General features: G+C 38.5%; 2 protein-coding genes across 4 annotated transcripts in view; both read right to left on the bottom strand.

The window, feature by feature from the left end:
• The window catches only part of LOC110447332 (poly(ADP-ribose) glycohydrolase ARH3-like), a 19420-nt gene extending 13670 nt beyond the window's left edge, over positions 1–5750 (bottom strand). Inside the window, exons 1-4 of one of the 2 annotated variants that reach the window (XM_021492948.1) lie at positions 5583–5750; positions 3124–3277; positions 2355–2568; positions 1419–1657 (exon numbers count right to left, since the gene is read on the bottom strand). In XM_021492948.1, coding sequence (XP_021348623.1) covers positions 1419–1657; positions 2355–2568; positions 3124–3277; positions 5583–5733 — 758 coding nt within the window. In that variant the 5' untranslated portion in view covers positions 5734–5750. The remainder of the gene's footprint in view (positions 1–1418; positions 1658–2354; positions 2569–3123; positions 3278–5582) is intronic. The other variant, XM_021492949.1, reaches the window with a different exon arrangement.
• Positions 5751–12666: 6916 nt separating this feature from the next.
• LOC110447333 (poly(ADP-ribose) glycohydrolase ARH3-like) overlaps positions 12667–14045 on the bottom strand; it is a 14446-nt gene continuing 13067 nt past the window's right edge. For both annotated transcript variants that reach the window (XM_021492950.1, XM_021492952.1), the window contains exon 7: positions 12667–13236. In XM_021492950.1, the coding sequence (XP_021348625.1) occupies positions 12973–13236 (264 nt within the window). In that variant the 3' untranslated portion in view covers positions 12667–12972. The remainder of the gene's footprint in view (positions 13237–14045) is intronic.

Raw genomic sequence — 14045 nt, 5'->3', positions numbered from 1 at the left:
GGGGGTGGGGGGTTGCACACTCACCATTTATACAGAATAAAGTCCCCTTGGACCAAGGATTCTCCAGACCAAATTAGTTAAAATCCACTAAGCTGTACAGGGCAAACCAATCTACTGGTATTATAATCGATCGTTATAAATCATGAGCCCATCACTAGTATTGATACTCCAATTTGACATATATTACCTGAGTTACAGGTAGGCTCCTCAACAAACTACAGTCATATAACTTCTCCAATCAAATAACCTCCTGGATATCAACATTTTTGAAAGGTCGACAACAGACAGTAACGGTGAACGGTGTAGACTCCGAATGGACTAAGGTAACATCTGGAATCCCACAAGGTTCTGTGCTAAGACCACTGATGTTCGTGATATTTGTAAATGACCTCCCAGGAGTAGTTCAATCCGATATGTACTTATTTGCGGACGACACTAAAATATTTAAAATAATACAAAAAGAAGGGGACAGTGTCGAGCTTCAGAAAGACCTTGATGTAATGTGTAAGTGGAGTGACACGTGGCTCAAAATGCACCCAGACAAGTGTAAGCATATGCGAAAAGGCAAGGAAAGAAGCAGAGGGAAAAACAAACCAGAACCAATCTACCACCTAGATGGCAAAATGTTAGAGACATCCGACCAGGAAAAAGATATCGGTGTAATTATAGACTCCAACCTATCATTTGATGAACACATTTCCGAAAAAGTTAAAAAAGCTAACTCTATGTTCGCACTTATTAGGAGAACATTTCAGTTAATGGACACAATGTCTTTTATTCCTTTATATAAATGTCTTGTGTGGGCACCACATCTTCAAAAACATATCGACAAGATCGAGGCAGTCCAGCGAAGAGCGACAAAGTGCCTTCCGGGGATGAGAGACCTCACCTACAGTCAGAGACTTGAGAAACTTAAACTACCAACGTTGGCCTTCAGGAGATGTAGGGGAGATATGATAGAACTGTACAAAATTATAAACGAAATATATGATACAGAATGTTGTAATGCAATCACACTTTGGAAAGATGCCGCTGATCGTCACAGTAACAGAGGACATAGCAAAAAAGTATATCCTAAGCGTGCAACAATGATGCTTAGGAAAAACTTTTTTTCAATAAGAACAGTGACAATATGGGATGATCTGCCTGAAAATGTTGTCTCCGCACCAAATGTAAATGTATTTAAAAACAGGCTAGATACCCACTGGAAACATCAAGAACTTTTCTTTAAGTACAAATCAATAATCAAACCATAGACATTAACATGTACCGAATAGAAATATATATATTTATGTATTGTGTAATATAAGAGTCTGGTATAGAAGACTTTCACTAGTCCTGAACCGGAAATAAACTTAACTTAACTTAACTTAACTTACAGCAATATCTATAGTTATACTTAACAAACCAAACTACACCTTTCTTCGCCACTGTCCCGAGTAATTGTTTTTTCATTTCTCCTCTCATAGTAAATAGTAATTCTCTCCGCTTCTTGTTCCAGGAGTTTCATTTGTTTTATGAGATCATTCAGGAATTCATCAGCATCCAGGTGACCTTCAACTCGCAACGCAAGGTCAACAGCGTACGCTTGAAGAACAGCACCCTGTATGGCCTGGTAGTGGGAATGGGTGATTTTGGTAATATCTTCTGCCAGGTCCTAACCATCAACAACAGAAGCAAAAAGTAAATTAATTTAGTCAAATGAACTTGATGACACACTTAGTTCATAAAGTTTTAACTTCTTAATTCACACAAATATTCAATTGATATCCAACAACTTTAAAAGTCTGTTGAAATCCATTTTGAATTATTCAACGGCTGATTTTCTGACCAGGTTTTATCATTAAAAAGTTTTCTTCAATTTTGATTAATATTTATTAATATATCAATTTTTGAAAATGTTCTCTTCATTTCAAGTTCAAAGTTACAGCTACATATAACACAAATTACAAAAGTATTTACAATACCAAACAAAAAACTTGGCTCAGTTTAAAATCGACCAAGCAAATGTTGAAGAGCTGATTTCACTGATCTAGGTTGGTTACGTGAACTTATATGGAGTATTTAAGATCTGATTCCTTAAAGTTCAGACACTTTAGTTTTAAGCTAAAACTGGTGTACATCACAACTGCTGCTAATGTTACATTCCCCTTAATATCACATAATTCCTCATTTAGCTTGGACACCACTTAATATCACATAATTCCTCATTTAGCTTGGACCCCCCTTAATATCACATAATTCCTCATTTAGCTTGGACACCACTTAATATCACATAATTCCTCATTTAGCTTTGACACAGGACAGGGAGAGGAACATGCTGTAATAGGAACTTGCTATTTACATCTATTTACCCGTAGTCTATGAAAGTCGTTGTCTTTATATCCGAACAGACCAGCAGGAGCTATTCTCATGGCTCCTCCGTTGCCATAGGAACCTTCCCCCTCAAATTGTTTCTTAGCTGGTTCAAATGGATTCTCATATTCAGTTTCTTGTAGTTTCTGAAAAACTACTGTCACCGACCCACCATATCCACGGAAGCGCTCATTGAAATATTCCTCTGTAAATCTGAAATTGAAATACAGGATAAAAAGTTATAAGTAATGTACCCCTGTTATGGCATGATTTTTCACCCAGACATGATTTTTCACCCGTGTGAGATATTGTGCTAAAATTGCTGCGTTGGCAACAAGTGTTCTCACCTCTGCATGATTTCTCGCCTGAGAGAGAAATCGTGCAAAACATATGGGCATATATAGGTGACACGTTTTCTCATCCGGCACGATTTCTCACCCCACATATACTGTCTATCTCAATTGGGGTATTGTTCGACTGATTTCATCCTTTGTATCTTAAAACTTGCCTAACTGTACATGTAATAGATGAACTAACACACTATCAAATACTCCATTAACCAACCTATATTTCATTCCATAAAATAGAACAGAAATTATTATAGCCCTAAATGTCTCATCAAATGAGAGGCCATGATTTAGATCTGTTTGGAAAACTTAATATTGAATATCATTATTGTCTGCTTGTTTGTGCAGTAGTTTCTCCAGTATTATTCTCCAAATGTTTAAAGAAATATATTATTTCTGTATCTAGCCTGCATTAAGTTACCTGCGAGCCATGTCCCTGGCATTGAATCCCTTGTGTTCAATCAGAGACCTGGCAACACTTCGCGCCATCGCTGTATCATCTGTAAATGTCCATATTTCTCCGTTGGAAATTTCCCCATCAGCATTCTCATTGGCCTTTTTTCTCTTTTCTGCTGCTACAGACGATAGATACATGTCAGCATGTATTGTCTTCCAATTTATTAGTTTACCCAATTTATCAATTTATTCAATGTATAGTTACTTTATCAATTTATCATGATTTGCCATAAGTTCCATAACTAATAATAAATGTGAATAACAAGAGTTACAAAACAAAAAGTCCATATTGAAGGAAAATCAATTAAATATTTCCTTTCAGTTAAAATACTAAGACTAACATATAGTGTAAGTATTGCAAGGCGATCCGTAATCCCCCACCAGTATAGTCCGAATTATTCTGACGTTTTTTTCATATCGGTCTGTCGTCGATTAACGACGTTAATCGATGACAGACCGATATGAAAAAAGTTGATAAAACGTCAGAATAATTCGGACTACCACCAGTAATGATTTCGTTATTTACCCAGCTGTACACCTATCTGTCAGGATCAACCTACAGTAAAGAAAGTATCCTGCTGCATAACAGAGCTAATTTTTCTAATGACTGTCATTAGAGGTCAACATATTTCTGGTACAGTGAATTTTGTCATCTCAGGATATATCTTCATACTAAATTTCGGTACTCCGAAAGAATTGCACAGATGATCAGCTTTGGATAAACTTTTTTGATGTCTGAGGTCAGAGGTCAAAGCAAAAATATCCCAGTGACCTACTTTCCATAAACTGCACATGTACTCCACCATCAGATGATATACCTGTATACTGAATTTTGATAATCCTGATAAAATAGTGTAGGAGATATGCCCAAGGCAAATTTTTTTGTAAGGGTAAGGTCAAAGAAAAACAATTCCTCACCAAACTTAAACAGTCAAACTCCAAGATGGCTGCCTGGCCGCCAGCTTGTTTTTCTCATCAGTCTCAAAATTAAACATGCACAACTAAGGACTATGGGGAACCTACGTATGAATTTTGAGAAAGAGTCTTAAAAAATGTTAAGGATGGCAGATTGTAGCCAAGGTTTCTTCTGGTCCTGTCACCAGACTTCGACAATTTGACAGATGTCTGTAGCTGCAATAACGTAGCTTTCTGACAACGAGATATATTAATACCCAGCCGGGGCAGAGGAGGCCGGGTATTAATATTAGTACTAAAATATCTGGTGGGGGTAGACATCTACCTGTCCAAGTTGATGATGTCCAAGTCTGGTGTCAGGGCCAGATGAAACTCAAGCTAGGCTGATGATGATGGATGGACCAGGGACAAAGGGTGATGTGAACATGATTTGGTCTGAAAATTCCATGCAAACCATATTATATATCCTAATTAAGATACTTCATCTATTCCATCTTTGCATATAACAGAGTTATCTTCTCTTGTGAGCAGGTATTGATTGCTACGTCATTGGTTTGTGCGAGAAAATTACGTTGTTTTCTCAAAAATTGATGACGTTACACTCACAAACAAATGACGTAACAATCATATCTCCTCACAAGAGCAGATAACTCTGCAATACGCAAAGACGGAATATACAGTCCATTATTCATTTTTGTAGATTTTGAGATTGGGAAATTTTTAAGAGATTTTGATCACAAAAGACACCATCTAAAATAGACTGAGTTTCCTCTGTTCCTGACACCAGACTTAGACATTTTGACAGATAGATGTCTGGTGTGCACTGTGGGCAGATATCCATATGTCAAAATGTTTAAGTCTGGTGTCAGGGCCAGAGGAAACTTGGCATTTTGACAGATAGATGTCTGGTGTGCACTGTGGGCAGATATCTATATGTCAAAATGTTTAAGTCTGGTGTCAGGGCCAGAGGAAACTTGGGATACAATTGTTCTTTCACAAAATGTTGACATAAAAAAAAAATGAAATTATAAATTAAGAAAAAGAAAAAAAAACATCTTACTGTACTTTTTGCAATCAACAATACCATAAAACCGACAGTACAATATATAAAAAGATGACTCAATCTTTTAGACCACATTTAACATCCAATAACTCTTTGCTTGAAAAAGGAAACAGACGTTTTCGAAAGCTCACAAAAACAATTTTCAATTACTGTACGTGTTAAAAACAATCTTAGCGTTTATGATCTGCCATATGTTTTTAGACATAAAACCCCTGTAGTCGAGTATTGAAATAAATAGGCCTAAGTAAAATATATATTCTTGGTTCCTCTCACAATTTCAGGTATAAAAATGACATTTTATATTGAAATATTCATTAAATAGTTTCAAGAAATCCAAATTAATTTAGTAATCCCGTTCAGACAGTAACGTTACAACTGTAAATTATTCTATTTTCGTTTTAGCTGTAGGAAGCATGTATTTAGCTGCTCTACAACAGGTTATATACCTTCACGGATCTTTTTGTCTTCGTGGATAATTCTAACCATCGCGATGGAGTCTGCCCATTTCGACTCAAATTTATCCCCAACACAGTCTCCAATCACCGCGCCTGCAAGACAACCACGGAACCGCGACAGTAGGCTACAAGCCTGGGCCATTGTTTCATAAAAAATTAAAGAAGGGAGACAACTCTTCTATTACTATCCACTTACCGTATTCAACCTGATAATAAGTGCACCGGGATGCTAAATATAATGAAAAATGAAACGAATCTAAGGGGAAAGTTAGGCCCATTTTTATTAGCTCACCTGGTCGAAGGACCATGATGAGCTTATGCAATACCGCAGCATCCGTCTGTCAACTTTTCCTTTAAAACGCTACTAGTCCTGAACGGCCAAGTAGATTTTGACTAAATTTGGTCTGGATCATCCTTAAGCCAAGGGGACTCAATTGTGATTAAACTGTGGATGTGACCCCCCTGGGGGCAGAGGGGCGCGCCCAATAGGGGAAATAGAGGTACATGTAAACCCTTAAAATCCTTCTTCTACTGTAGGGATTAAGGGGTTTTATCCTAATTTAGTCTGGAACATATAATATTGGGCCAAGGGGACTCAATTTTGTATAAACGATGGGTGTCCCCCCTCCCGGGGGGCAGAGGGGCGGGGCCCAAAAGGGGAAATAGAGCTAAAACCTTTAAAATCCTCCTACTGTCATAGGAGTTAAGGGATTTTATCCTTATTTAGTCTGGAGCATCCTTGAGCCATTAAGGGGACTCAATTTTGAATAAATGGTGGATGTGGCCCCCCTGGGGGCAGAGGAACGGGGCCCAATAGGGAAATAGAGGTTAAACCTTTAAAATCCTTCTTCTACTGTAGTGATTTAGTGATTTTATCCTTTTTTAGTCTGGAGCATCCTTGGGCATAGGGGACTCAATTTTGTAAAAAACAGTAGTTGTGGTCCCCCTGGGGGCAGAGGGACGGGCCCAATAGGGAAAGTGGAGGTAAACCTTTAAAATCCTTCTTCTACCATAGACATTAAGGGATCTCATCCCAATTTGGTCTGGAGCATTCTTGGGCAAAAGGAACTCAATTTTATATTAACAGTGAGTTTGGCCCCCTGGGGGCAGAGGGGTGGGGCCCCATAGGGGAAACCTGGCAAATTCTTCAAAATCCTTCTTCTTCTGTAGGAATGACAGTATTTTGTCCAAATTTGGTATGATGCACCCTTGGGTGAAGGGGAGCAAATTTTAATTTGTATATAAACGGTGGATCTGAGCCCCCAGGGGACAGAGAGGCGGGACCCAATAAGGAATATAGAGGAAAAGCTTTAACATCCTTCTTCTTCCATTGGGTTGAAGGTATTTTGACCAAATTTGAACAGTAGCATTCTATGGGGAAAGGAAATCAATTTTGTATAAATGGTGGGTTTGAACTCCCTGAGAGCAAAGGGGCGGGGCCAAATAGGGAAAATAGAAAAATAGCTTTGAAATTCTTCTTCTTCTGTAGGAATGACAGGATTATGTCCATATTTGGTTAAAATCATCCTTGGATGAAGGTAACCTGATTTTGTATCAACGGTGGGTCTGATCCCCCTGGGGGCAAACTGGCAGGGCCCAATAGGGGAAACATATCAAATTCTTCAAAATCCTCCTTTTCCTGTAGGAATGACAGGATTTTGTCCAATTGCATAAAAATATAACCCCTGACTAAACATGTAATATGTGTACACTACAAGCAACATCTTGCTATTTCAACTTCAATTTAGCTAACCTTTCCTGGTGAGCAATACAGGCCCTCTGGGCCTCTTCTTAAAGCATGGGATTTATCCCTATGTATATACAGTCTGGGATAAGTTTGGCCCACGTTGGATTCATCACTAGACCGATATGAAGATGCAACAGCTGTGTGTGTAGCATTATTAAGCTGTTAATGAGAAGTCAAGGTGGTGAAGAAGCAACTAGTTTATAAAAGAGCAAGGATCAGGTAAATCAAGTAAACATATTTTTTGCCAATGTCACGACTATCCATGCGTTGCCTGGGCTGAATGCCCAGGGGAGGGGGCAATGCCCAAAATTGATACTTGAATTGCTCCATAAATTACAGAAGTACAAGGTCAGCACTAGGCTTATTGGTTTGCATGTATACCATTAGACTGTCAGTGTGTTAGATTCATGACATATTAAATAAGCATCAATACGGTTTACCAAAAATTCCAAAACCTAGACAGAAGTGTGGTCCTAAAACTTTTAACTTTCTCCTATTAAGTGATTTTATAATTGGGTTTTCCATACCATTTGTAAATGTCCGTCCAATCAAGTAATATCGCATTCATTTCGATCAGTATATCTCTTTTTAAAGTGATACCAAAGGCTTTGATTGTATCCTCTACTCTTAGCGCAGTTAATTAAGTTTGATTTGTTTAAAAAAGTCTACTTATTTCTGCCTTATATCTGTGTGTTGAACAATTGTACTACATCTTAAAAGATCCATTGACAGGTTTATCACGCAGTGTGACTCTGTATGCCTACATGTAATGTACTGATCTGCTCTGTACATGTACATAAACAGTTAATTATTTGTAAATTACACATCAGTACAGAAATATTGAGCACTTCTTACAGCCACTGTATGAATCCACCGGCTCATAAATTGTATAATACCTTAACAACCTCTCAGTGAGTGAGCAAGTAAGTGAGTGATTTCATCTCGATGACTTCAAGGTACACATTTGAAATTGCACTGTACTATACATTTTCATATAAAATTTGCATTCATTTGTTTCTATTTTATATCATTTTCTCTCTTCTAACTATTTATTTTTAATCTTTTATCTTTTTTTTAATTGATCACATTGCATGTTTGACCCATGTCTATCTTTAAAGAAACGAAAGAATAGTGTCAGTGCTAACAGTGGTGCAAATTAACTTAATGGCAGCTGTGACAGCTATAGCGACAATAGCCATGAACCGCAGGACATCAGTGCCATTTTGAAGGAAGCCAATAAGGTATTACATGAACATGAAGCTAACTATGCAGAGAGGATTTCAGAGAAGCTCGGTACCTCTACACCAGCGGCCTCGGACAAGGCGACATGGATCAAAACCTCAGTGCTGTACGCCTCAAGCTTGACTTCCTAATAACCAAGATGAAAACAATTTGATGCTATAAAGGGCATTTATGAGAACCTTCGTGAAATAGTGTCCGAGATATGCCCCGGGAACCAATTAGCATAAAAGGACAGATGCATGCAAGCATGAACTAAGCAAATCCTATATATCCTCAAAGCAGGAATATGTAGTATTTTTATCATAAAAATGACCCCCTAATGTCTCAAACCATCAGACAGGCTGATGCAATCGAAAACAAAGATCACTGAATTCGAGCAGGCATTCTATGTATTTGAGGTCAAGGGTCAAATTGAGGCGACAGTGACCTCCTTTTAGAACATCGCACACTGTCTACCAATGATGTACCTACATGTATTTACAAAGTTTGATGCACATTTGTGGAACAGTGGCTGAGATATGCTTTGGAAGCCAGTTAACAAGGACGGACAGATGCAGGCAAGCATGAACTAAGCAAATACTATATACTGATCATATTTCTATCATTAAAACAAGAAGTCCATTGGACCTGTATTGCTCACCTGGTTTTATATTTAAGTCATTACAACTGAATGCATTAGTACATCTTTATATGAAATTTCCTCAAAACCAGACAAGATCTATGTTATATGTTCTAACCCAACTGGGACCACAATATCTGTTTTTCAACTAATCAGAGGCCTCCATTGAGTTGCCATGTTAACAGATTTTGAAATAAGTAATATGTCATACTACAGGGTATATCTAGACAATACTTTAATTTTCATTCAACTATAAGCTTTTATAAACCTAGAAACCAATTTCTAACAATTTATGAAAACTACACCATAGAATATGATAATCTAGCTGTACCATTTCTTAGGACCGCAGGGGTCAAATCAACCTCATACAAGAAATGTTTGTTCTTCCTCAATAATGTCTTTAACCAAATTTTGTACAATCCACTCAGGCAATTAGGGGGTATAAGCGTCTTAAAGCAAAATATTAGATAATTTTCCTCGTTGGGACCCGGTCTTCCTAGCCCAAGGGGTCTAACCAGTCCCATTTATTTAGGAAATGATTGCCCTCCCCCAATGAAGTTTCAGAGCAAATTTGGTTGAAATCTTCTCTGGCATTTAGGAGGAGATGCGTTTTAAAGCAAATTAAGCTAAGTTCCCCTTCAGGGCCCCGCCCCCCTGGCCTCAGGGGTGGAACCAACCTCATTTATTTCAAAAAATGATTGCCCTCCCCTAGTGATGCTTCAGACTGAATTTGGTTGAAATCCTCTCTGGCGTTTAGGAGGGATGCGTTTTAAAGCAAATTTAGCTAAGTTCCCCTTCAGGGCCCCGCCCCCCCTAGCCTCAGTGGTCGAACCAACCTCATTTATTTAAGAATGATTGCCCATCACTACTGATGCTTCAGACTTCATTTGGTTGAAGTCCTCTCTGGTGTTTAGGAGATGCGTTGTAAAGCAAATTTAGCTTAGTTCCCCTTTAGGGCTCTGGCCTCAGGGGTCGAACCAATCTCATTTATTTAAGAAATGATTGTCCTTTCCTACTGATGCATCGGACTAAATTTGGTTGAAATCCTCTCTGGCGATTAGCAGGAGATGCGTTCTATAGCAAATTTAACTAAGTTCCTCTTCAGGGCCCCGCCCCCCTGACCTCAGGGGTGGAACAAACCTCATTTATTTAAGGAATTATTGCCCTCCCCTAGTGATACTTCAGACTAAATTTGGTTGAAATCCTCACTGGCATTAAGTAGGAGATGCATTTTAAAGCGAATTTAGGTAAGTTCTCCTTAAGGGCCCCGCCCCCCTGGCCCCAGGGGTCTAAACCAACCTCATTTATTTAAGAAATGATTGCCCTCCCCTAGTGATGCTTCAGACAAAATTTGGTTGAAATCCTCTTTGGCGTTTAGGAGGAGATAGGTTTTAAAGAAAACGTTGACAACGGACGCTGCGCCACGGTATAAGCTCACTGTGGTCCTTCAGACCAGGTGAGCTAATAAGCCACAGTCACTAATGGAACAAGTAGCCCAGTGAAGTAGGTTCCAGTTGAAAATACACTAGTATGTTTTTAGGAGTACATGTATTAAGATATGAAATAACTAACAGGACAGATACCTATATGAAGGTTCCACTGTTATTTCTTTCTTTTTAAAGTACCTTTCATAATGTTTGTGCCATTTCATGAGGGGCGACATCACCTTGTTGCATTTTATACTGACACCATGTTGGTTTTAGCTCTCATTTATGCAACAACACTTTCCCATGGTGCTATAGAGTTTTTAAAATCACCTATTGACATGTACAAGGATGATGTTCTACCTTACATTTCATACGTTTCAATTGAATTTGACTTATCCCCTTTAGTTTTCAATAAGTAAACAATAGGCCTACTGTGCCTGCATTGCTCACCTGGTATTAATCTCACACTTGTAACCTTAAAAGTGGACTAAAATACAGCTACAGGCAAAATATCAGTATCTAAGACCCGATCATTCAAAAGAATCTGTTAAAAGATTTTAACACATTGGACCCCTATGACCTTGAAAGTCGAACAAGGTTATTAGTTGGTTGAACAAACCTTATAGCCTTTCACCTTAGAATGCAACTTGCCAAATATCACCACCCTAGACCTTTTGTTTATTGACACGAGGTCATTTAAAGATTTATACACATTTGACGGTATGTGACCATGAAAGTGGGCCAAGGTTAACGTTGTCCACATAAACAAATGATAGCTCTTCATCGGAGCATGCTACTGACAATATATCACTGCCCCATGCATTTTGGTTATTCCGAAGAATTGTTTTCAACACATTTGACCCCTGTGACCTTGAATATGAGTGAAGGTAATCAGGACAAACCTTGTAGCTTTTTATCTTGGCATGTTTCTGGCAACATATCATCATCTTAGGCCTTTTGATTATTCACAAGAAGTTGTCTAAAGCACAAGTGGCCCAGAGGTCCTGTACCGATCATCATATTTAAGCAATTTCGGGAAAATGTTCTCAATAAAAATAATTTTGCATATATTTCCATATATTTAGTCTCCTTGGCTTAAGAACGTTACAGACTAAATGAAACTTTATACTGTATCCCAGCATGCTACTTAGTCAAATAACATCACATAGAGCCTTCTGGTATGCAGAAGTTGTTTAAAGGGATTTACATATTTGATTCCATTGACCTTGGAAATAGGTCAAGGTCATATATTTGGGGAAACTTATTAGCACTTCATGCAAGGTACCTACATGCTAACTATCCAGAGGATGTTTAAAGGTTTTTATATATTTGATGCCTGTGACTCTGAAAGTCAAGGTCATTTATTTGAGGTAAGTTTATATCATTCCATCTCAAGATACCTACTGGCCAAGTGTCATCACCATTGGTGTGTATAGGCTTAGTTATTTAGAAGAAGTCATTCAAAGTTTATAACATATTTGACCCCTGTGACCTTTAACATATGTAAAGGTCATCCAGTTGAGAAATTTCATAGCACTACATCCCAGGAACATATATATTTGCCAAATATCATAACCCTGAGCCTCCTGGTTATTCTGGATTGGCAGTGTGTTAGCAATGTGTGCACATTTCAATTCATGAAATATCAGGGGGTTTTAACATGATTTTTTTTGGAAAGGAGAAGCAGGTCTCAAAATGTAGCACACATTCTTAATTCTCCATGTCACAGTAAGGTAGCATACATCCTTAACTCTCAATGTCACAGTAAGGTAGCATACATCCTTAATCTTCCATGTCATAGTAAGGTAGCATGCATCCGTAAGTCTCAATGTTACAGTAAGGTAGTACACATTCTTAATCATCCATGTCACAGTAACATAGCATACATCCTTAAGTCTCAACGTCGCAGTAAGGCAACATCTATCCTTAAGTTTCATTTTCACAGTAAGGTAGCATACATCAGTGGAATGAAGCATGAACATTTGGGTGGCAAAATATAACAACACCAGAAAGAGAAATGATTCAAACAAAAAGACTGGCTGATTAATAAATAAAGCTTTTTATTATGAGAGATTTTCAGCAGCCAAAACCTGCTAAATCAGTATCCAAAGGCTCAAGGCCATTTCTCTTAAAAGTCAAGTTCACAACCTTTTAAGGCTGACACAAATCTTTTCCTTAAGACATGAGTCACTGTCTTGTTGTCAGACCAGCTGACCTTGATCATTATCAGTTGATTCTTTTCATATTACCCAGAGTCATTATCCTGTACTTGCGTCCTTAATCTTGTTCAGGTGACCTTGAATCTCGTTCTAGTGACCTTGAATCTCGTTGTAGTGACCTTGAATCTCATTGTAGTGACCTTGAATCTTGTTCTGGAGACTTTGTGTCACTGCCGGGTGGCTGTGTGTTACTGGACTGTGACAGGTTGTAGAGCTGCTCTGCGTCCTCCAGGGCATCGTCGACCCCTTCACAACATAACTTCCAGTGTTCTGGTAATTGTTCCTCACCGTAACATGCCCCGGCGATGGCAGCTGCCATTGTTGCGATTGTATCAGTATCTCCACCCAGAGATATTGCATACATTACTGTCTTCTCAAATAGGTTTCTGTTCTGTAGATTATAAAATGATACTTCAGTCACATGACTTACACAATAGTTATATAACAGAAATAAATAAAAAATACAAGGCAAAAATTTAACATATGACTGCCTGAATTCCAGATTGTGCTTCCAATCGGATAACTGGTTACAAGAGATTTCTTCAGTTCAGGAAGCCCCACGTACTTACACTAATAACAGTGATGCCTCCCTTCCCAATATCTTACTTGTTACATCAATATACTCTCACAATACCACAATATCACAACAATGCTCTCCCTCAATCATATTGCTTACACTCTATACCCTTTAATACTACACTAACAACAGATAATGCCCCAACACACATATTTCTAAACTTGTAACTTGTATCAGCCCCCCTCCTCATTTCTACACTTGTATTATCGTCCCCTCCCCTCAATTCTACACTTAATTCTACCGTGCCCCCTCCCCCTCCCTCAATTCTACACTTGTAACATCAGTGCCCCTCCCCCCACCCCCTCAATTCTACACTTGTACTATCAGTGACCCCTCCCCCCAATCAATTATACACTTAAAACATCAGTGCCCCCCAGTTCTACACTTAAAACATCAGTGCCCTCCAGTTCTACACTTGTAACATCAGTGCCCCCCCCCCAATCAATTAAACACTTGTAACATGATTGCCCCCTCAATTCTACACTTATAACATCAGTGCCCCCCTCAGTTCTACATGTATAACATAAGCACTCCCCTCAGTTCTACATGTATAACATAAGCGTCCCCCTCAGTTCTACATGTATAACATAAGTGCCCCCCTCAGTTCTACATGTATAACATAA

The sequence above is a fragment of the Mizuhopecten yessoensis genome, unplaced genomic scaffold (genome assembly GCF_002113885.1).
Source record: "Mizuhopecten yessoensis strain PY_sf001 unplaced genomic scaffold, ASM211388v2 scaffold3311, whole genome shotgun sequence".
NCBI classification, from domain to species: domain Eukaryota; kingdom Metazoa; phylum Mollusca; class Bivalvia; order Pectinida; family Pectinidae; genus Mizuhopecten; species Mizuhopecten yessoensis.
This window is presented reverse-complemented; position numbering and strand designations above follow the sequence as displayed.